This window comes from Ambystoma mexicanum, chromosome 6p (genome assembly GCF_040938575.1).
Source record: "Ambystoma mexicanum isolate Mex_15411 chromosome 6p, UKY_AmexF1_1, whole genome shotgun sequence".
NCBI lineage: Eukaryota > Metazoa > Chordata > Amphibia > Caudata > Ambystomatidae > Ambystoma > Ambystoma mexicanum.
In genome coordinates, this window is record NC_090935.1 from 823857343 (window position 1) to 823879463 (window position 22121).

The 22121-nt window shown below is 47.7% G+C and overlaps 1 protein-coding gene across 1 annotated transcript in view; it reads left to right on the forward strand.

Annotated features, from left to right (window-relative positions):
* The window catches only part of PPIP5K2 (diphosphoinositol pentakisphosphate kinase 2), a 2362281-nt gene that overhangs the window by 874666 nt on the left and 1465494 nt on the right, over nt 1–22121 (forward strand). Inside the window, exon 16 of the mRNA XM_069625464.1 lies at nt 8836–8961. Coding sequence (XP_069481565.1) covers nt 8836–8961 — 126 coding nt within the window. The remainder of the gene's footprint in view (nt 1–8835; nt 8962–22121) is intronic.

Genomic DNA, 22121 nt, shown 5'->3' on the forward strand with positions numbered 1-22121 from the left:
TAAGAGCGTGCGGTTGTTGATGAGGGACATTTTGGCTGTGAGTGTTTCACAGGATGAGGAAGAGACTGATGTGGCAGGTCTGATGGGATGGGTAGATTTCTAAGTGATGGCTAGTCCACCGCCTCTGGCATTAGGCCTGTCGGCTCTGAGAATTTGGTATTTATTGGGCATCGCTAGCATTAATGTTGATCCTGCGGACTCATGAAGCCAGGTCTCAGTTATGGCCAGTAGGTCCAGGTTGTCATTTTTTAGGATATCAGCAATTTCTGTGGCGTGGGCCACCAGTGATCTCGCGTTAATGAGGGATCCTATTAGCGTTAGGGAGCTGTTGGGTTTGGTTTGACCAGATTTTGTTGGTAGGATGTCTAGAGTGGCACACATTTTTGTAGAAGTTTGAGTGTTGGTGTCAGTAGATTGCTTGACTGGGCGAGACAGATTTTTTGGCTGGGTATTAGTACTTCTGTTGGCATTATTCTGGTGGCTTCTTACAGGTTCATAGATACTGGGTAGTCTGGACCTGAGTCTCGTATTTCGATCTTTGGAGGGGTTAGTTTTGATAGTAGAGGCCATTATGTTATACATAGTGGCGATGAGTATTATGGTCAGGGTGACTTTGATAAGGTCAGTGGGGGACATTTTTGTTTATGCCAGGAGCATACTGTGTGCTGGCGGCTAGATATTAGGTTTGGGTAGCAGATGTGTTCAACAGTACGTTTAAAGTAGGAAGATCGATGATCTAATCTTTATAGCCACATTTGTGTTATGAGAGTGGAGTGACATACAAGATCTAAGAATAGGGTCAGTAGCAGCATGCGAGCAGTGGGTCATCCGAGTTCGATTTTAGCAACCAAAGGCAAGAAGCATAGGTAGTGGCAAAATGCACAGGCTATGGGCATCTGGATTCGATTTTAGCAGCCAATGGTAAAAAGCATAGGAAATAGCAACATGCACAGGCTATGGGCATCTGAATTCGATTTTAGCAACCAATGGTAAAACGCATGGGAAATAGCAAAATGCACAGGCTATGGGCATCTGAATTCTATTTTAGCAACCAATGGTAAAAAGCATGGGAAATGGCAAAATGCACAAGCTATGGGCATCTGAATTCAATTTTAGCAACCAATGGTAAAAAGCATGGGAAATAGCAAAATGCACACACTATGGGCATTTGAATTCGATTTTTAGCAACCAGGGGTACACATAATAAATATGCAGCAAAGAGGCAAGGTCATACAAGTTGCAGCAGTATAAATATCATTACTAAGAGGCAGTCTAGAGACAGTCTACATGGTTAAGCAGAATCTGTGATACTCTAGGTGCAGTGTGTTAAAGCAATGGCTAGTGTGGGCAAGAGTCAATCATGGCAGTGATCTAGATGCAGTTGTGTTGCTGCTAGGCAGAGCCATGGCTGCTCAGGATAGAGTTTACTAATGTGATCATTAGTTGGGAAGACATGTTCCTCAGCGTTGCGCCGCAATGGTGATGCTGTGAAGGTTAGAGGTTACCTGGCATGTGGCAGACAGGGGGTCTGGCAGACGGCAGACACAAACAGGCATCTAACAGGTGCTGGCCTTGTTACAGTGGGCCTTGGGAGATGTGGGCTGTCTTCGCCTGCCGGTGGCCAATGGTAGCTCAAGAAGGCACGGCAGCCTATCAGGATGGATATTGGAGCCTCCGTAGGCACTGTAGTTATGCAGTAGGAAAGCGGGCGGCCATTTTAGAAAGGCAAGTACCTCGTGTACTTTAATGGCGGGTGGCAGGGCAGGGTCATCTACCACGTGCCACAGAAACTAGCCCTCACAGCGTGGTACCGGAGCAGGTAACACTGCGGCACCTCAGCCTCTCACAGGCTAATCTGGAAATCATACAAGGCGCATGGAGCAAGGCTACCAGGGCCCAGTATAAAAGCAAATAGACCAGATTCTGACACTGGGCAGACTCCAAGGAAATCGTCCCACTGGCATGTACTTTGGACGACGTGCTCTCCTTCTTGGCGCACCTTGCCCACTCTGGTGTGCAGGTGGACATCTGCCGTACATACCTCGCATCCATCGGGGCTTACAGGAACTCGGAAGAGGGGATCTTCTCCTCCTCCAATCCTATTGTCAAGAAACAGTTGACGGGGCTCGCAAGGTTCTACCCACCCGTCAAGAGGCCGCACCCCGTGTGGGACCTCAACATAGTCTTGGGCCCCCTGGCGCACAAACCGTTTGAACTAATGGCACCCGTGGACATCAGGCTGGTCACCATCAAGACAGCCTTACTAGTGGGGCCTCACCTCGGCGCGTAGAGTCAGCGAAATACAGGCGCTGGTCGCCTCGGAACCATATACCACCTTTCACAGGGACAAAGTAGTCCTGCAGACACACCCAGCATTTTTGCCCAAGGTGCCTTCTGCTTTACACTTGAACAAGGAAATAGTCCTTCCTATGTTCTTTGCCGATCCCAAGGACGAAGCACAGAGAGTGCTGCACTGCCTGGATGTCAGGCGTGCCCTGAAGTTTTACTTGGATAGGACCAAAGGCTTCCGCAAATAGGATGCCCTATTTGTCACTTTCGGAGGCTCTAGACCAGGCCATCAGGCCTTCAAGGCCTCCATATCCTGCTGGATGGTCTTAGCCATCAAGGAAGTGTAGGAGCGCCCGCACGAGCCGCTTCCGGCCAACATGCACACCCACGCAGTCAGGGCCAAGGCAACTGCCATAGCATTCCAGCGCCATGTCCCTTGGCAAGTCATAAGCAGGGCAGCCTCTTGTGCCACTCCCTCGGCTTTCTGCAAGCATTACTTATTGGATGTCGTCTCTAGATCGGCTTTCGGACAGGCGGTTCTCAGGAACCTATTTGCTTAAGGAGTGTCTCCTCTCCACCCTGGGGCTACATTCAGTTATAATCGCCCATGCAGTATGGAGGAAAGGGGACGGGACGTAAGAGTAATTATAAGTTACTCACCGTCGTAACTAACATACTCTTAGTCCTTAGTCCCCTTTCCTCCATACGTCCAACCAACCTCCCCCCTAATAATACTGGTGTCATTAGGCAATGTTAAATCTTTTGTCGACGCGTCAATGGGTACTGAGATCTGGCACCGGAGGGCGGAGTCAGGGCAGCGTATGCTCCTTGGGACGCAACCCCGCGCGCCTCGAAATTTAAAGGGGAGGGAGGTTTTTTTCTGCTAAAAACGGATCTGTCTCCCGTCCCTTGGAAGGGACGCCCATGCAGTATGGAGGAAAGGATACTAGTCACTACGGTGAGTAATTTATAATTTTTCTGGCATTAGGATTATGGAATAATATCTTCTCAGAAGGATACAATCCTTTGCCTTTCTCAGGCGGTACCCACCCACATTGTCCCAGCTGTTTTACTGCATTTGGTGCAGCAGCTGTTTTACCATATTTTTCTTGGGGGCAGGGGTGATAGAGGATTGCATATTTGCAGTTTTAGATGGAGTGGTGTGGTGGGGGAAGAACAGGGAAACATGGGAGTGTGGGGTGCAGGGAGGTTGCCCAACCCGCATCAAAAATGCAACAAATCAGTCACTGCAGCAAGATGGACCAGATCCTACTAAACATCTTTTTATTTCTGCTCTTGATGTTCTGTTGGAAGTAAAATGGATTTGAGTCTGTTCAAAAGCCTCTTAAAAGATGGAAACGCTTTGTTATTGTAAAACTGTTTACATACTTATCTGTTGGAAAAATAATCTGATCTGGGTCTGTCTGGTCGTTGTCATATTTCATAACGGCTTCTGTTATACTATTCATTGAAGAATTGTTTAGTGCACAGCAATCTTGGAATTGTTGGTTGATGGCTTAGCAATTGAGTTACCTAGGCCTGGGGTAAGTGCAATGTATGTGTCACGCTTACCTCTGGTGCCCTGCTGGAATTCCTGCTCCGGTTTCTTCCGGAGCATTGCCCCCCCCCCCTTTCTCGCTACATGCTTCACCCTGACGATTGCCCAAGTCACTCCTTCCCCCACTGGCCGGCCGGGGATTGACCTCCAGGGGACCGTGAGGTTGGGAAGGACTCGGGTGGTTTTGGGACTTCGGGAACCAAGCGTTCTGGGGGTCGGGATGACCTAAAGGTAAGTATAAGGTAAGTGCTGGTCCTCTTTTGCTCCTTCCCACCCCCTTTTCCCAGCCCCTCTAGCGCCTAGGTTGGCTGGCTGGCGCATAGCGAGAACTGCTCACCGTATAGGTTGCAATGAAGGTCGTGGTCTTCAGGTACTTATCCGACTCCAGTTACTTCACTGAAGATGCGTGGTCCAGACCGGCTGCGACCAGGATGCAACAGGTGACCAGGTAAGTCTTGGTTGCAACGTGAGTCCACTCTCCAACTTGTCGAGGTGAAACTTCCTCGGTACTGTGGCTGAGTTTGCTTCTGATAATGTATTTTTGTCTTTTCCTTTCAGGAGCGGAATGACTGACTGCCGGCACTGGCGTGGAGAGTCGCGGGAGTGGAGCCAGTCGCAGAGTGCAGGTTAGTAGACGATGCACCGGGTCAGGGAACGGTTGAAAACGGAATGTGATCTCTCACACTCTCTTTGTAATTTCAGGTTCTCGGAAGCAGCGGGAACGACAGAATTCGGACGAAATCAGGTGAAAGCGAAGCTTAGGCAGTGAGGAGACAATGTCCGAAATGAGCAACAGCACTTGTTGGACTCAAGGTGAGGTTCGGGGAGGACAGAAGCAGCGGCTGTACGAAGGCACGCAGATCCTTGCTTCAGGTAAGTGTCCGATGCGTCACTCCCACGTTGAAGCCCTTTGCACATGCGAAGAGAACAGGAGCGGTAAGTGAGACACTGCTCGTGCGAAAAGCAGAAGAAACGCTAAGCACAGGGTGCGGTTCTGGGTGTGGTTTTATACCCTTGGGCCACACCCTGTCAGCACTAGACTGCCAGGGGCGTTACTTCTTCGCACGTGCCCGGCATCTCTTTGCACGTGCCCAGCGTCCTCCTGGGCGCTACAATAGTCTCTCCCTTGGCAGGCACTTTGGTGCGTGTTGAGGTCTTGCTCCTTCCTGCACGCTTGCGCCAGCCAGCCACCAAACCTGTCCACCACCTCCCTACTCTATCATGAGGGGAAATGCCCCTTGCCCTGGCCTGCCCGCTCTGTGCCCGTGGTGGAATCATGATAGTATGTTTATCTTCTGTAGCATTTCCCTTTGGCTTAGTTTTCTCCTCTTGTACATGGGCATACCATTTAACTTGTTTAGCCTATTAGAATAAATGTGCATTTTTATCATTTAGAATAAATGTGTATTTTTAATTGAATATATTTTCTACACCTTAGTATTTGAATTGTTTCCATGTTGTACTGTATCGTATCGAAAAAAAAAATCACCAGATGATGATTTTTGCAAAGGAGTCCGAGACATCCATTGTTCACCTTCTTACCTTGTTGGTATTGTCAGTGTTTGTGGGAAAATTAATTATGTTACTGTGACAGTTTAAGTGCCTGGTCTCCCTTTTCTCCCCCTTCTGTCGAACTCTCCTCACCTGAACCGCCGGAATCGCTGTCGGGGTCCTGCAGACGCCGTCGGAGTAGATAATCCTTCTCCTTTTTCCGATGAGCTTGCTTGGAAAAAACCCTGAATGGGGAAAAACCCTTGGACTCCTCTGGTCTGTAGCCCGGAAGGCGTAGTTCCAGCAGAAAGTAGACTTTCAGATGGGTAGGAGGTAGATAGTAGACTGGATCCGTATGCGTAACTGAAGGCAACACTGCAGCGGAACAGGGGAGTCCTGTCGTGGGCGCCAGAACACCCACCAGACAAGGCCGCAAGCGGGGCAAGGACCGGAGGAGAGGTAAGCAAAGGAGAAAGGCGCCAGGCAAGTAGCGAAGAGAGAAAAGAAAAGCGCAGAGAAAGGGGCGGCGCCTATCCGCGGGGACGGGGCCGCAAGAGAAGAGAAACAGAAACCGCCGAGGCGCGGCGGCAGTAGAGAAAACTGGAGGGGAGAGAAAGCAAGAAGAACACTCGCTGGAGGGCGCGAGTGACTGAAGCCTGGACAGAGCGAGGCAGGAGCGAAGAAACCCGGAAGAGCGAGAGCTTCCAAAAGATAGTTGCAACGCAGGGACCGCTGGGCCGGGAGAGTAGATATACTCCCAGCGGCCCGCGCTACAAGGAGGAAAAAGTAACGGACACAAAGGAGGGACTAGTACCTCCCGTACCTACGTCCCAAAACCCAGCGCGGAAGAAACCGCCAGTCGAAACGCCTGCGGGTGACAGTTACCTGTTAAGCCAAAGTTTCTAGTCTGGTTATTCTAGAGCCACTTTTTGGGCCCCCCTCAACTTTTTGCTTTCACCCCCACTCCCACCCCAATGTTTTTATTTTTTTTGTTGGTTCCTAGGTCTCTTTTGGGTTGCTAAAAGGACTTCTCCTGAAGTCCCCATGCCATTATGCCAATTTATACTTTATATAAGGTACATGCTATTAGGTCGCCACTAAGGTTCCCAGTCAGTCCCCTCAGGCACCCCACTAGTGCCCTAGAGTGATTGTGTCACTGTAATTTTGGTTTTAAGGAATAGGTTGGTGGTAGTGTGCAAACCATTTTACCGCATTGATAGCCAAAATGCACCTTTTTGGTAGCCATTTGGGTACCAATGTTCTTTTTAATTTTTTTAAATACTGCTGCTGGCCGTTTTGTTTTCTAGGGCTTCCCTTTGTCTAGGTGACCATGGGGTAGGCTCAAAATGGCATTCTGACCAGGTGGGTTCTTTTTGAGCCCACCATGACAACCTCCATACTGGTTCTAACTGATTTGGACTAGTAGATGTTCATGAACTAGAGTTCCCACTTCCTGTGGGAGTGGCTTTCATTGAGTGGCGGTCCCAGTGACCAATACTGGTTGGTCAACTGAGCCTCTGCTTCCAACCCCTTTTTGTGATTGGCTGGCTGGCCTGTGACCGAGCCCCTTTCACAGGGGTATTTACGCTCTGCCTTGCCTCTAATTCTATCTTGCTGCTGTGTTCCTGAAACTCACAGATCTACATTCACATAGATTGTTCAAGTGTTTTTATTAAATAATTAGGCAGGGCGTTAGGGCCATCGCTCACTCTCGGCTAGACGAAGCGTGTGCCACTCTAGCCCATGCGTCCATATCCCCTGCTTATTATTAATAGCTTATGGACCCCTTCCGTCTGATTCCTAACTGGCTGTTAGTGAGGGCCTAAAAACAATTTATCTATCTAAGCTTCCTCTGGATGTTTCTAAAATTTGCCTACACTATCTACATTGTTCGTTCTAAAGGGTTTGGCAAGGTGTGCTTTCCAGACACACTGTCCTGACTCATTCTCCCTCCACTCAAGCCCTGATTTTGCACTCCCTGTCTTCCTACTATCTTCCGCTCGCTACTGTCTTCCGTCTAACTCCATCCACTTTCTCACTTTCCTTGTACTACTACTTTCTCCTTTGTCCCTCCTATGTCTCTTTCGACAAGTTACCTCAACCCTTCAATGTTACTTCTGCCTACTCCATTTTACCACTTTTCCGTCTCCACTCTGCTACTACTCTTGCTTCTCCACACCACTACTTCTCTACACTACTAAACTCCCCACTACTCTACCACCATCTTCTCAGTCACCATCCTTTCACTCCGAATCACTTTCCATTCGCTCAGTACAGTTTTTCTACTACTCTCGCTCACCCACTAGGGGCGCATTCTCACAAAACAGTACAACTGGCGCTTACCAACCAATACTTCCCCTTTTCTTCTTATCGCCTCCATGCTCCAATCCACCGTCCTTCCTCCTGCTGGTCTCTTAATCTGTGACCTCCTCTGAACTCACCCAAACCTTCCTGTTTCCTTATGCCCTTCAAACACCTACCTTCCCCATTGGGTCTATCTCCTTGACCAGTTTGATGCGGCCTTCCCCACCCGGGAGGTATTACATGGGTGAGCCTCTACAAAACGTGGACTAAGCCATGCCCCTTTTCCCTGGGCGTGCAGCTGTGGTGCTACAATGACAGTCCACGTCTGTGAATGTCCCAGTTTGAGTTTGGTTTGCAGCATATTCTCTGGTAAGTACTGAGGATTTATGCTTGGTGGAAGTCTCTCAGAAGGTTCTTTGTCTCGAGGGCCAGTGTGCACTGCTGATTCTAGGTGGTGAGCTGAATTCCCCACGACTGCATAGCTCTTCTGTCCCTCCGCTCGCTGGGCCCCTCTCTCTTTCTGACAACGTGGAGGATTTCGCCGCTTGGAACATTCAGGACCGTGATGGGTTTTTTCATGCTGGTCCCCCCTGGGTTATATTCATGCGGGTCTCTGGGTCTTGTGTTTGCCTGACATTAAAGAAACAAAACTGGGAAGCAAGTGTTTTCTGAGGTATGGTGTGATACAAGGTGGTATTACTCAAATACAAACAGGTACTTGGGCATGGCATTGGAATTGGGGCCCGCTCAACTGACACAACCTCCCTCCCCCCCAGAATAGGACTTGGCTCTGCCTTCCACCCTGGTAGGCCCCCACCCGAGGATGAGAGGGGATCCTATCCCCAAATGACAAGGTTGGAGTGCTCACCTTGTGACATTACTTTTACTTTACGATAGACAATTTATTCTTCCTTTTCTTAATCTTCTGTTGGTTTGCTAAGAAGTGTGATTGATGAGATCTTACAGTTGCATTCTTTCCCATTCATAAGACAATATCAGATACCCAATGTCTACAAAGCTCTTTTCAAATGTTTGAAGCTACAGCTTGTTGAAATGAGACCTCTCAAATGGTTCTTGGTTAAGCTACTAATGTGTGTCACTTAAATGTGATTTTGGGATGTTCATTGTCATGGTTGTATTTAGCATGTGAAATAATTCTGCTAAGTTTGACACAGTTTCTTTCATATGTTTAGATTGCAGAAGAGATGAGCCATCTCTACTTTTGGTCCTAAAATGGGGAGGAGAACTGACACCTGCTGGCAGAGTCCAGGCGGAGGAGCTTGGCAGAGCCTTCAGATGCATGTATCCTGGAGGACAAGGTATTAGAATTTTTGTATTGTTTATTTCTGCATATACTGCAACATCTCACTCCTTTCCTCAGTACTCTTGAGAGCTGATTAGGCAGATGGCTTGAGTCGGGTGCCCCATGCGTGGGAGCTTTCATCTCAGTTTTCTTCTCTTGGGGATTTTCAGCGATCGATAGAACATCACAGATTGTTGATTTTGACACAACACTTAGAAAATGCCAGAGGACAGAAAAATAATCTTTTATTTTTAAACGATGTCCAAGGACCAACTACTTTCAATCTGATGCCATCAGTTGTTCAATGTATTTGCAGTCAGTGTCTTGAGGGCACAGAAATAATGAAGGACAGAAAAATAGCTGTCTGTTCCAGAATATTTAGGTGAAGGGACTTGTCTTGAAAAGGCCACGTTGTACATCTTCAAATCCCTCATTGTCACCCCACACCACCACCACTGCTCTTGATACATTGGGAACACAACTTGAAGTTGAAGCAAGAACTGATGGAGCACCAGACTTGATCTGCTTCAGGACATGCGCAGGAACATTCAGCTCCCAAAAGTATGGGAGAAGGAAAATTATGGACTACATACACTAAGGCACTATGATGAGAAACATTCACTGTGCTCATTCTTGCCTACATCATCATTGCCTCATGCTCCGTTGCATGCACAAATCTAGATCTCTTTATTTCAACTGTATACAAGCCAAGTAGACTTGATACAGCTAGGTAAAGTCAGTGGTACCTCAATGAAAATGCCCATTGAGTGCATCGGTCCTTGCAGACCTAGAGGAGAGGGGGACAGCGTGTGGAGTCTAATGCAAAGGTAGAGGGAATTTTGCCAAAAATGGCAGTCAGGACAGTGCAACAGAATCATGCACAGAATTTTGAGAGGGTATAGTGTACAGCGGTGGGAGGTAGAAGGGAGTGGAATTCTGCAATAGTGAATTTTGTTGTTTTTAGATTTTGAAACAAAAGCGAGGAAAAACCCCAAACATGTAACACAATAAGGATTGATATTGTATAGCACATTACAGCGTTTAGACCATGCATAGAGTGTCCTGGGATGGAAGAAAGTAGACTATTTAGTCAAAACACTTGTTGTAAAATTGCATGAAAGGATAGCCATAGTTCTTAATCATGATTGTATACTGTTGTTTTGGGCAGGGATCACAGCAGCCATCCCAGTTAAGGGGCCAGAATGAGTTGCAGATACTTCATACCTGCATAAACCAACCTCTTACTACACTGTGGTGGTTTGCCACATGTACTGATTATAGGCTGCCGAAATATCTTTTTGTCTGCATGCCTGTGAGAGGAATACAATATAAATATTTTCTTGTAATATGCTTTCAGAGATGGCCTCAATAACACACCAACTCCAAAAGACAGTTCAAGAGTTTGTTTTTTATATAAAGCAAACTGACTTTTAAGGGCCGACCTTATCTCTCCCTCATCAAGAGATAGCACACCCCTCCCTAACCCAGGCGTCCCTACTTCCTAGGTTAGTTTTCACAGATTATTGACCCCTATTGTCTATATACTAGCTGTTCTTGTGGTTAAGGCCCAAAGTAAAATTCAAATCTGCTTAACGCCCTCCGAGACTTACTTGATGTGACCTACTCTGCTGCCCTGGTTAGTTCTGAAGGTCTGGGTGGTGCCTTCCAAACACCTGAGCCCCAGTTGATCTTTCTCGCCCAAGCCCTGATATTATTCTTCCTTTTGAGTTTTCTCTCTCTCTGGTTCTTCTACTCTCCTCCTTCCGACTCCACCCACATTCTTTTATGTCTCTAGATGCTGCTTCCTCTACTATCCCTTCAAAGGTTCTCTAACTCACCTACCTCCACCCTCTAATCCTACCTCTTTCCCCTACAACTCTCCCTCTTCCCACTACTACTCTCCCCTCCTCTACACTAATACTACTACTGCCACTACTACTCCCTCCTCCCCACCTTCTTCTCAGTCCCCCTCATTTCACTTCCTCAGTCATGTCTCACTCATTCCTTACCTCTTTCACTCATCCACCGTCCACTCGCAGTCACGGCACAGTGCCACTTTCTTTTACCAACCAATCGCTCATCTTTTGTACAACTGGTCTCCACACTTCTTTCCACCGTCCTTCCTCCTTCTAGTCTCTTGGTCTGCCTCATTCTCCTCTGACTCAATTCGACCAACCCACACCTTCCTGTTTCCTGCTCCTGCCTTATTCTTCTTCTTCATCTCCTCTCGGTTCTCCCCTGCTGGTCCCCCTGGCCAATCTTGCTTGTTCTTCCCCGCCTGGAAGGTGTTACAGAATGGTAAATGCATAACATGTGTCTGAGCCCCACCTCTCCCTGCTTCAAGGCCCACCGGCTTCTGACAATGGCATCCAGCATGGAACAATGTGCAAGTTTGTGTTGTGGAGCCAATCCGTGGCTAAATCCTAGTAAGTGGTTTACATTGTAAAATGCACAAGCTCATGTATGGGAGCTGCTCCGCGACCACGCTGCAAATACTTAAGTACTCCGGTGCCGATGGGACTCTGCTTGCAGGAGGTTTCTAATGGATTGTGTCCTCCCAAGGATTCTTAATCTTAGATATGCTTTCATGCAACAGAAGATCTCGGAAACTTTTCTCGAAGTGGCACTGTGCGGCTCAGGTATCAGGGATCCTCTGCGCTGTCGTCCTACAATCTGGACGTGACGTCGGCACAAATGGCATGCATGGTGCTCTTTGACCTCAGAGCCTTTTTTCTGCATGCTCAGCATGCTTTTTGGGAACTAATCTTGACGCCTCTGAGTATTTATGGATGCATTTCGAAATAACCTTTAATTTCTGTGATCATTTCGACTTGGAAGCTTTCTGGTTTCAAGAAGTGATGGGATTGTGACAGTAAAATGTTCTGGACTAACCCTCATATGATTTGCTTGTGGTGCCTCGCTGCTAATCACGTAGTCGCAGACTTTGGCTCATGCCAAAATATGACAGCCAAAGCCTTGACAGAGAGGGCTTCAAAATGAACTCTCTGGCATTCGCCATTCAAGTTGCTCACTACAACCACTTTGAAATGATGGTCCGACAAAGGAAATGGCTTTGCAGCTGACAAGTTGTAGGACAGGGAGAAATGCAGAAAAAGATCCCATTCGAGGAGTGAATCCTGGAATAATTCTTCATCGAAGAAGAGAAAACTGAGGTACTCGTCATCGGACTCACCTGACTGGTACTTTTCCCCTCAAAAACCACCTCTGTGGGATTCCAAGATGGCGGACATGGCGATGAGACGTGTTTGAATGTCTCTCCTGCCGGGCCGCAACTATAAATTTGCAAAATAAAGCAGTAGAACCTGAAAGCAACCAGAGCGCACTGCTGGAGAAGTCCCGCTGGGGGTACTAGCCTAGAATCAGAGCCACGCGGCATAGCGGCTGAGGAGAACCAGAGGAATATGGCAGAGCAGGAAATCGCAACTGCCAACAAATACCAGCCTGACGCACAGAGAACGCGAGAGACCCCCTACCCACGTCAACTCCAAGGCGAAGCGAAAGTGTATCGGAGTCGTAGGAGAGGCGACTATAAGGTGCCCCATGAAACGAGGGAAAGAGAAAGCGGAAAGTGAGGATGCACAGCAAGGACACACAATACGGAGGAGGGACCGCACCAACTCCCGAGGGCTGGATCATGGGTACGGCTTGCCAGGAGCAGCGGAGAAGATTTGACCGACCCAGCCCACCATAACGGGACAAGGTGGAGGGTCGGCGCTGGCCATACAGCAGGGGACCGCAAGCCTGGTTCCCTCCCCTGACCTCATAACTCAGAGTGGGACACCCGAATGCCACATGGTCCTTTGTGGACAAAGAGGGACGCTCCCTCACCTGCACCTGACAGCGGGGTGCAGATACACAGCAGTGGGTGAGGATCACCCTGACAACTGGGGGCCTATACGGTGACCCCGCTCTGAACTAAAGTGGCCACACCTACAGGCAGAGGACGCTACCCAGAACAATAGAGAGGGGATACATGCTCCCCCCGGATCAAGCAGTGTGACCAAGAGTGGAAAAAGCACAGACAGTCTATTGCCAGTGGCTGGCCGTAGATTTCACCCAGTGGAAGCTGCGACTCCAGAGCAACACCACGGTAAGAACGGGGCAGGGCGCATAGGAAGTAAGAACATCGCTGCTAAATATACAAAACAGGTGCGTATACATTCCTCAACACCCACCCTCTGAAGCCTAGAATCATCCCAGAACGCTAAAAATATATTAAAAAGGACATTAAAGAAAGGAACCTGAGGGGATAAACACTGTGACCCTCTGTATCAAGGTAGAACACTTAACCGCTCACTCGCTCAGAAAGAGAACCCCTCCTTCCCACCGGGAGGTCAACAGGGGACATGCCAGGACCGAGGACTCAGGGCCAGGGAGCGCAACAATACGAGCAGGGGGCTGAAATGTAAACTACCAGAAAGCCGAGTTTGAGGGGGAACACCACCTGGGGAACGGACCTGGACCCATAAAGCCAGAAACCCATGGCGCACACTTATGTAGCGGGGGAGAGAGACGGAAGGAGTCAATATGGGGGCAGAGGACACAATCACTTCACCACATCGGTCGGTACGCCAACCCAGACTCCCAGGAAAGTGCAATTGCTGGACCCCCTCATTAGGACCCACAAGGAAGCGAATAGCAGAACCCTTCAACATCACACATAGGACCAGCGCTCTTCCAGCAAAGACAGTTCTTGACAGATACCTAATCAGCATAGCCCGGTACACGCCTCAACCAAGGGTCAACCTGCAGAATAAAGGGAAGATCCAACCTCCCACCCCCCAAGTACTCTAGAACAGAGCAACATCAAAAGGGGAATACCCATAGGTCAATAAGCTGGAGTGACCAGTCTGTAAGAACATACCAGAGGTTCACAAAGAGAGGGAGGGGGGAACAAGGCAGTCGCCCCATCAGAAGAAGGTGTGATACAAAGAGAAGGGCTCAAGCAATAACACTTGAAGTTAGGGTTCGACCTGTTCGAACTGGAAGAGTGCGCTGACTCTTCCTCAAAAAGGAAATCCTGCGAGTTGACCTGGTCTCTAAAACCTAATTGTCCCATAGAAGAAAGCGAAAAATTGGAACGACCTCAGAAATCCTCGGAGCAGACGGGCCATAAACAACAACCCTTATCTAAGGAGCAGTCCCCCAAGGCTAGTAACACGCAGAGTATTCCTCCGAATTCTGGCCTGGAATTACCCGGCCCTCGTCCTCCAAAAGAAGTGCAACGAAGTAACTGTGTCTGCAAAGATCCCCTGGGATTAGGAAGAGTCCCTGCAGGTCCCATGCCAAAAATTCAACGTACTGTCACCCAACCTTCTAATTCAAATGAACCAGGCACTTTACAACAGTCCAAATCTGCCCCTTTACTGCAACTATGGGCCTGGTTACCGAAGGCTTTGACACTCAATAAGAACAAATAGCAATCCGCTAAACTCCCCGAAGCTCCACTTTCCATCAGATACATTGCGGAGAAGGAAGAGCTATCCTTGGGGTCATGGAACACTCGCGGATTTTTACATCTGACAAAGAAAGGTGATCTAAATCTGGGAGACGTCGACATAGTTTGCTTACAAGAGTCTTGGATGACAGCTCACCCAGTTATGGATGGATACTCAATAGCCTGTTTCACAGCAATCAAAGGAATTTTTGGCCGACCATCATCAGGTCTTATAACTGCAATTCGGGGAGGCTGTGGACTACAGCTGAACAAAATATTGAGATCAACTACTTACCTCTTAGCTACCGAGATAAGCTGGGACCAGCCAGTGGGGAAATCGGAGGCCCCCCGCGTGCAGCTCCTGATTGTTATGAACGTTTACTGGAACCCTGTAGCCCAGAGTGACTCTGCTTTTTTAGCTTTGATCGGAGAGACTATTGATGAGGTCCGTATAAAGTCGCCTGAGGCCATGTTGATCCTCTGCGGCGACCTAAATGCTACCTGGGCTCCGCATGAGGTAGCCTCCTGCGGCATACCTCCATCTTCGCCGAGGAAAAAACGGGGGACAAAGTGGTTGACCTTGATGTCCTCAAGGGACCTACTTTGTGCTGAAGAACTGGTTGCCAGAGAAAACAGACCGTCTACTTGGGAACGAGGAAACTCCAAGGGGGACATTGACCACATCTTTATAAGCAGACCACTGGCAACTCTAACCAGCTCATTTGAAGTCTTAAAGTCTACAGCCAGCGATCACAACTTACTGGCTCTTAGGTGGAAGAGTGGACCAAAGGAAAACCTGCACATGATTGTGCAAGTAGAAACAAACAATCAACAAAATCGATTAAAACTTTCGGCGGCCTCTATTTTGAAGATCAAGGCTAATTACCAACGAAAATAAACGGTTCATAGGGGAGGGCAAGTTCCAACAGCACCTGATTACCAACCTTTGCTGATACCGTTTATAAGGAAAACTAACAGTTCGGGACACAGAAACCAACCGCACTCACATGAATATAGTTACAAAGTAGTGGAGAAAAGGCGAGTAGTGAGACAAGCGAAAAGAAAGTTTATTATCTACCCGTCAGCTGAGAACCAAGACAGCTTAATCAAGATCACGAAAGCCTACAAATCCTGGATAAGACGACACAGGCTCCACCTATACCACCAGGATGCGGAATCTATGTTAAAGTTGGTGTGTGGCCACCATCCACAGGAATTTTGGGCCCTGTTAAGATCTTCATCCGCTCCATCGGAAATGGCCCAAACTAACCCAATTAGTGAGGAGGAGTGGACAAACTTCTACAAAAATCTGTTCCAGTCACCATCCACCCACCCCCCTTTGGAAAACGACAGCAAACTGGAGTGTTGGGTAGACTTGACCGATAAAGCTGGAATAACAAAGACCCTTCAAAGGCTCAAACCATCTCGTGCCCCTGGCCCGGATGGTATCACTAATCTCGACCTAAAACAAAATGTAAAAGAATGGACATCACTGATTTGCGAGATCTTTAAACGCTGCAAACAATCCAGACAAATCCCGGCGTCATGGACTACATCTATCGTGGTGCCCATATTTAAAAAAGGCCACAAGGAAGACCCAAAAAACTACCGCCCCATAGCATTACTCAATACCATCGGTAAAGTCTTTGGGTCACTTCTCCATCAACACTTCCAGCGATGGGCAAAGAAAGCAGAGTGTGCTGACCCGTTTCAAACGGGTTTTGCCAAAGACAACGGGACGGCTGCAAATATCCTGTTTCTTAGCGCCTTTAAAAAGCAACGTCCTCGGGGGGTGGCCCTCGTGTCTTCCTTCCGTTTGTAGATTTAGCGCAAGCTTTTGACCAGGTGTGAATAGAGCGAAGTTGTGGGAAAAGCTGAGACTTTGGAACTGCCCGACAGACATTCTTCAACCTATTCAAGCTCTCCACAAAGACACCAAACTCTGTGTAAGGTTGAACCAAGCCGGTCTGCTGTCATCCGAAATCTCTGTGGGAAGAGGGGTAAAACAGGGCTGTCCACTAGCCCCGGCCCTCTTCATTGCATATCTTGGAGACTTCAAGAAATCGAAACTATTCATACGATCTTTTCCACCGTCTATGGACTTAACCCCGATTGGTCTTCAGCGTCAGTTAGACAATCTAGCGACCTACACAAAAGAAAACGACCTCACAATCAATGTATCAAAAACAAAAATATTGGTCCTGGAAAAAAGGAGGTGACCAAAAGAAAATACATCCTGGTATCTGGAGGGGATTGCTTTAGAAAAAGTCAACAACTTTAAATTCCTTGGAATAACGTTCGACAGTTCGAGCATAAATGCAACCCTACAGGAAACGTTGATGGAAAAGGCGATCAAACTGGCGGCACAAGCCCGTGCTATGGATCTTAAATTTGGACGATTTTCGCTGCTTCCAGTGATTAAATTCTACCGTGCAAAGGTGGTAGCGTCTCTTATTATGCAGCGAAAGCCTTGCCACATACCCCGGCCAATCTCTGGCTGAAACTCGAGGGGTACTTATGGCGTACAGTTTTAGGCCTTCCTAAGACCACTTCTATGCCCTTAATCAGACGAGAGCTGGGTCTCCTATCGTTGGCAGGGACTACGGAGATCAAAGCAATGTCCCTATACAGGAAAACGCTGTTCCCGGACTGCCCTTACTTGCGATAATACGTGCAGAAACAACAGCCGCCCGCTGTAACGTGCTAAACTCCTGGGAAGCAGCGTGTAAATCAAAACTGCTTGAAATTCAGTCCTCAGAGAACGAACTGATCCGGTACCCGAAAAGAATAAAAAGGAGAATGGCTGAGTTAGATTGAATTAAAACTTTGGATACTGCTGCAAAGGCTAAGTCAGTTAGCCATCTCCCGCCTTACCAAACCAAACTGAACTCGGTGCCAAATTATTTAGCCATGTTTCCTAGTAAACCAGTAAGAAAACTGTTCTTGAGAGCCAGATTAAACCTGTTGGCTACAAACCAGATCCTAAAACGGAGAGGACAAAGCACTTCAGACTTATGTCGTTTCTGCGAAAGCGAAGCAAAGGTGGAAACTATACGCCACTTGCTACTAAACTGTCCCGGTACAAGAGAAATAGGTGAGAAATATCTGTTATCTCACCTCTCTGCGTCTTATACAAAGGAAGAGGAAGTATGGTGGTACCGTTTGATGAGTGGAGAAAGAAAAACTTGGACTATTGCCACAGTACAAACTCCCCAATCTATCTTGACAAAGTGGCCAGCAGGGGCAGAAACCCAAACTTAGCAGAACAAGTTTTCTCAAAGCAGTAAATTAAAGAAGAGAACTGTTCTGGAAAGCCGTAATTCTATTGACTCTATAAGAAATGTGTAGTTTAGCTTGAAACTTCGGTTTACTTCGACTTATGTTCGCCTTTTGTTTAATTCTGTCTCCTTTACTGTCCGCGGGAGTTTCTTGCCCTCTCTCGTTCTCTTCTTTCTATTTCTACTTTTACTCTCTTGTTTACTTTTACAATCTCTTCGCCTTCTTCTTCTACGTTTTTCTGCACCTGCATTGAACCTTTTTGTTTCGAATTTCTTTCCTCTGTATTATCGTTGATGTTGAGCTTTCTTCACTTCTACAACGTTTTGTAAAAATCATTGAATTGATTAAATCAAGTAAATAAATAAAATAACACTAAGCAGGCTGATGTCCAAATCAAGAGGAAAAGTGGGTCAAGCCACCCCCCAACACCAGGCACCCTGACAGGATCCAAGCTTGATCCAGATGTGATCGAACGGCAATTCCGTCTTCAGCAAGGGTAGAACACAAGTGGAAACAGACGGACCAAGAACGGAACCCCATGCAATCAACGGCGGCAACGAAAGAGGATATGCAAGCCTGGTTCAAGGATCCCCAAGAAAAATTCATGATCACGGTACAGGATCAATTTACCTCAATTAAAGACGATATGGAGCAAGCGGTCCAAGAACGAAGGACGGATGTATTCAGACTAGAAGAATGCGCAGACACCCTGGAAAGAGTGGTACAAAACATAGAGGATGAAACACAACAATACACTGAGACTCAAGAACATCTGGTGCGCCTCACACACAACCTAGAACTCCAGTGTGAGGACCTGGAAAACTGCTTGCGCAGGTCCAACATCTGAATCAAAAACATGGTTGAATCGGTGGAAGACAAGGATCTAAAGGAGGCAGTTCAACAAGTATTTAAAGACATTTTGACGAATGGAGATGAAGAGGAAATCTTGATTGACAGGATTCATAGGGTGGGTCCACGAAGAATGGGAGAACTGGGCGCTCGCCCCGGAGATGTGCTGGTTGCCCTCATCTCCTATCCGCAGAAGGAGCAAATTTTACGGAAAGATAGAGTAATGGACCACATCAGAAAGAGTAGAAATTCAGCTTTTCCAGGACCTGGGCGAAGTTACGCTCCGAAAAGAAAGGAGATGGCCCCCGTGGTGAAGGAACTGGCAGCCAAACAGATAAGATATGAATGGACCTTCCCGTTTGGCCTTGTCTTCGCATCGGAAGGCAAACAACATAGAGTGACCACGTATGAGGACGGGATGCATATCCTACATCCTCAAGAAGTAGAAAGAGAGGCGTAGAAGCTCACGACAAGGTAAGGAACTCGAAGAAGACCATGGGAATGGAAGACAATATATCCGAAAAAGAAACACAACGGACACAAGTAATGAGAGAAACGGATAGGCGGCCAGTCCCCCAGCGGGTATATGTTACGCTCACCTGGTTCCCACAGGGGCATCGATCAAACCCGGACAGCTGCGGTCTCCACCACCGTGATGCGTAGTGAAGAGATGACAGTCTGGACTGGCCCGCCTAATCTTGTCTGCTGGACTCGTAGAAGTATTCTCCTGCAAGTGGAGAAAGGGATTTAGCCACCCCTGGACTTTAGTGATGGCCCCCCAACAGTTCTCGTTCTCCCCACTAATCACCTCCGATATTCCCTTTTGGTAACATCACCTTATGTTTTTAAATGATGAGCTCTCCATCCTGCATGGCATGCAGGGGCGCGTAGATACCAGTTACTTCACTGGGTTGAAGGTAGTGGAGGAGTTCCGGAGGAATATTGACTCCAGTGTCTATAAAGTTCAAAGAGTTCAATATGTTCGATGTTCACTCTTGTTCCATTCCCTCGTTAGGTTGCAGCTGGGTCCAAAAGAATTTTGCCTGGAGGCAGCTGATGGCGTTCAGGTAGGAGTCTGTATTACCAAACACTGTCTGGTAAAAGTTGCATGAGTTTAACTTGCTGTTTTCTCTCCCTTTATAGGTGCGGCATAGGAAGATGCAGCGAATTAAAGAATAATACCTCTGGTGGTAAAGCAGGTAAGCCTATGTTGGCAAAGAGATTGTCCTTGTTGGTTTTCTCGGTTCACCTTGTTATTCCTTTTGTTTTTCCCCCAGGTGCTGGGTTTTGACAAAGAAAATGATGGAGGCAGCGCCGAGTCGAAAGATGCGGTGGACTGGTGAGTATAACGCTGCGCTGCTGCTGGCGAAGCGACGCGTGCTGAAATAATGTCCTTTCCAGGCTCGGAGATGTGCTGGGTCCGGAATTGGGTAAGGAATCAAATAATGTCTGTGATCTAACCTCTTCTCCTTTCTTTGCCTTTTGTCTAGGAGCTCCGGATTCGAGGCGGGCGTGGCAGAAGACTGGATGCTGACTTGCAGACACGGTGAGCGTCACGCTGCTGGATGCACAATAAAGCAAAGCATGGGCTGCTGTACGGGCGTGGTTTAAATAGCCTGCAAAGTAGTCCAGGTAAGACGTGCCCCAGAACCACACCCGAGTGAAAAATAGTCCCTTTAATAAAATAGTCCCATCCAGGCCTCACGTTGGCTCGGACTCATTTGCAGCATGGTCTGCATAAGGTAAGTAAAGTCTATGAGCCTATGGCGCCAGGACTGATTTCTATGATGAGCCTGGCGCCTAAGGCGCCAGGGGTGAATCCAAAGAGCCCCCAGCCGGGGCTGTTGGGGCTTTAATGAGTATCTGGATGCCTGCTCCCGGGGCTGATGGACTCGATCCGGATGCCCGGGGGTAGGCAACATGACGGTATAGGCACGAATCTGCAACGGGGGATGAAAAGCTGCACGCAGAAAGGGCAGAAAAAACAGTCCCATGGACCAGTCAGCACCCGTGGCCCGGCTGGGGACATCCACCGGAATCCGGGTGAGAATACATGGGTGAATGCAGGATTTAGGATTCACTGCATGGTTATTCCCGAGTATGCAGAGGGCCAGGAGTGTATGGCAGTTCGCCCACGCAACCTTAGGTGCCTAGGCTCTCCTTGGGACAGTTCTGGGGGAGTTGATGGGTTCACTTGTTGGGGGGGACTGGCAAAGAGTCGGACAAGGGGGGAGAGCCATGAGTAGGAAGGGGTACAGAGACAGGATAACAGGAAGGAACACTACTACAAGAGTACAGAGATGGGAGGGCTGAACATTCTAACATTTAAAGTGAGGGGATTGAATACCCCAGTAAAAAGGAAAAAGGTGGAAAACTTTCTCCGAAGAGAGGTATAATATTATAATGCTACAAGAAATGCATATCAGGTCAAAGGATAACGTGAAACGATACCTAAAGGGATATAGGCACGGGCGTCCTCATGGCATTCTACACTTTGAAGATATAAGTACATGACACAAGAACAGACAAAGAGGGAAGAAATATCTTCGCAAATGTGACACTCGAAAGGAGACACACTAACACTAACATCTACATATGTGCCAAACACGGGACAAGACGGCTTTATGAGGGACACCCTGGGGAAACTCAAAGAATTTGCTAAAAGAGAGATAGTTCTGGGAGGGGATTTAATTCTGGCATGGCAACCAAACCTAGACTGGAGTGGGAGATCCCAACAGAGCCAGGGGGTGCCCTCGAACAATCTCCACCAGAAGGTGGGAAATTTAGCCCTCTGCGATGTTTGGAGGGAGCGAAGGTGCCAACAAAAAGAATTCACACACTTTTCCCATGTCTACAATACAATGTCCCGAAAAGACTATTTGTGTGTGTTGGTGGGGCTACTACTACTACTAGGGAAGATTAAAGAAATAAACACAGGACACATTTCAATATCAGATCACACCCAATTTTGGATAGAGATCGCACTACCAGGCAGAAATAAAGGACTGTGGAGGTGGAGACTCCTGCAAGATCTACTTCAAGATCCCATAGTGGAGAGCAATATCCGAGAAAGGATCACAGAGAACGTTGAACTCAGTGACATGGAAGAAGTGTCATTGGAGACAGTGTGGAATGCCTTCAAGTCAGTGCTAAGGAGCCATATGATCGCCCTGAAGGCACCCAGGGATAAACAGAGGCTTCAATGGGTAGGGGAACTAGAGGGGAAGATTAGCGACATACAGAGTGAAATAATTCAGAACCCGAGTAACAAGTTGAAAAGGGCCCTAAAACACATCCAGGCCCAACTTGAAATAATACGTACAAAACAAGCAGAGAAGAGTCTACTATTCCTAAATCATGGGTTCTATATAAAGCATACAAAATCCTAGCTAGACAACTGAGAGCCAAACAGAAACATGTATTGATCAAAAACATCCAAAACCAATCGTAGGAGTTACAAACGCGTACGGAGGACATAGGGGAGGTCGTTAAAGGTTACTATAATTCTTAATACAAATCGGACAATCCGGATAGCATAGCTCAAGGCTCCTATTTAAACACAATCACCATAAAACATATAGCGGAGGTCA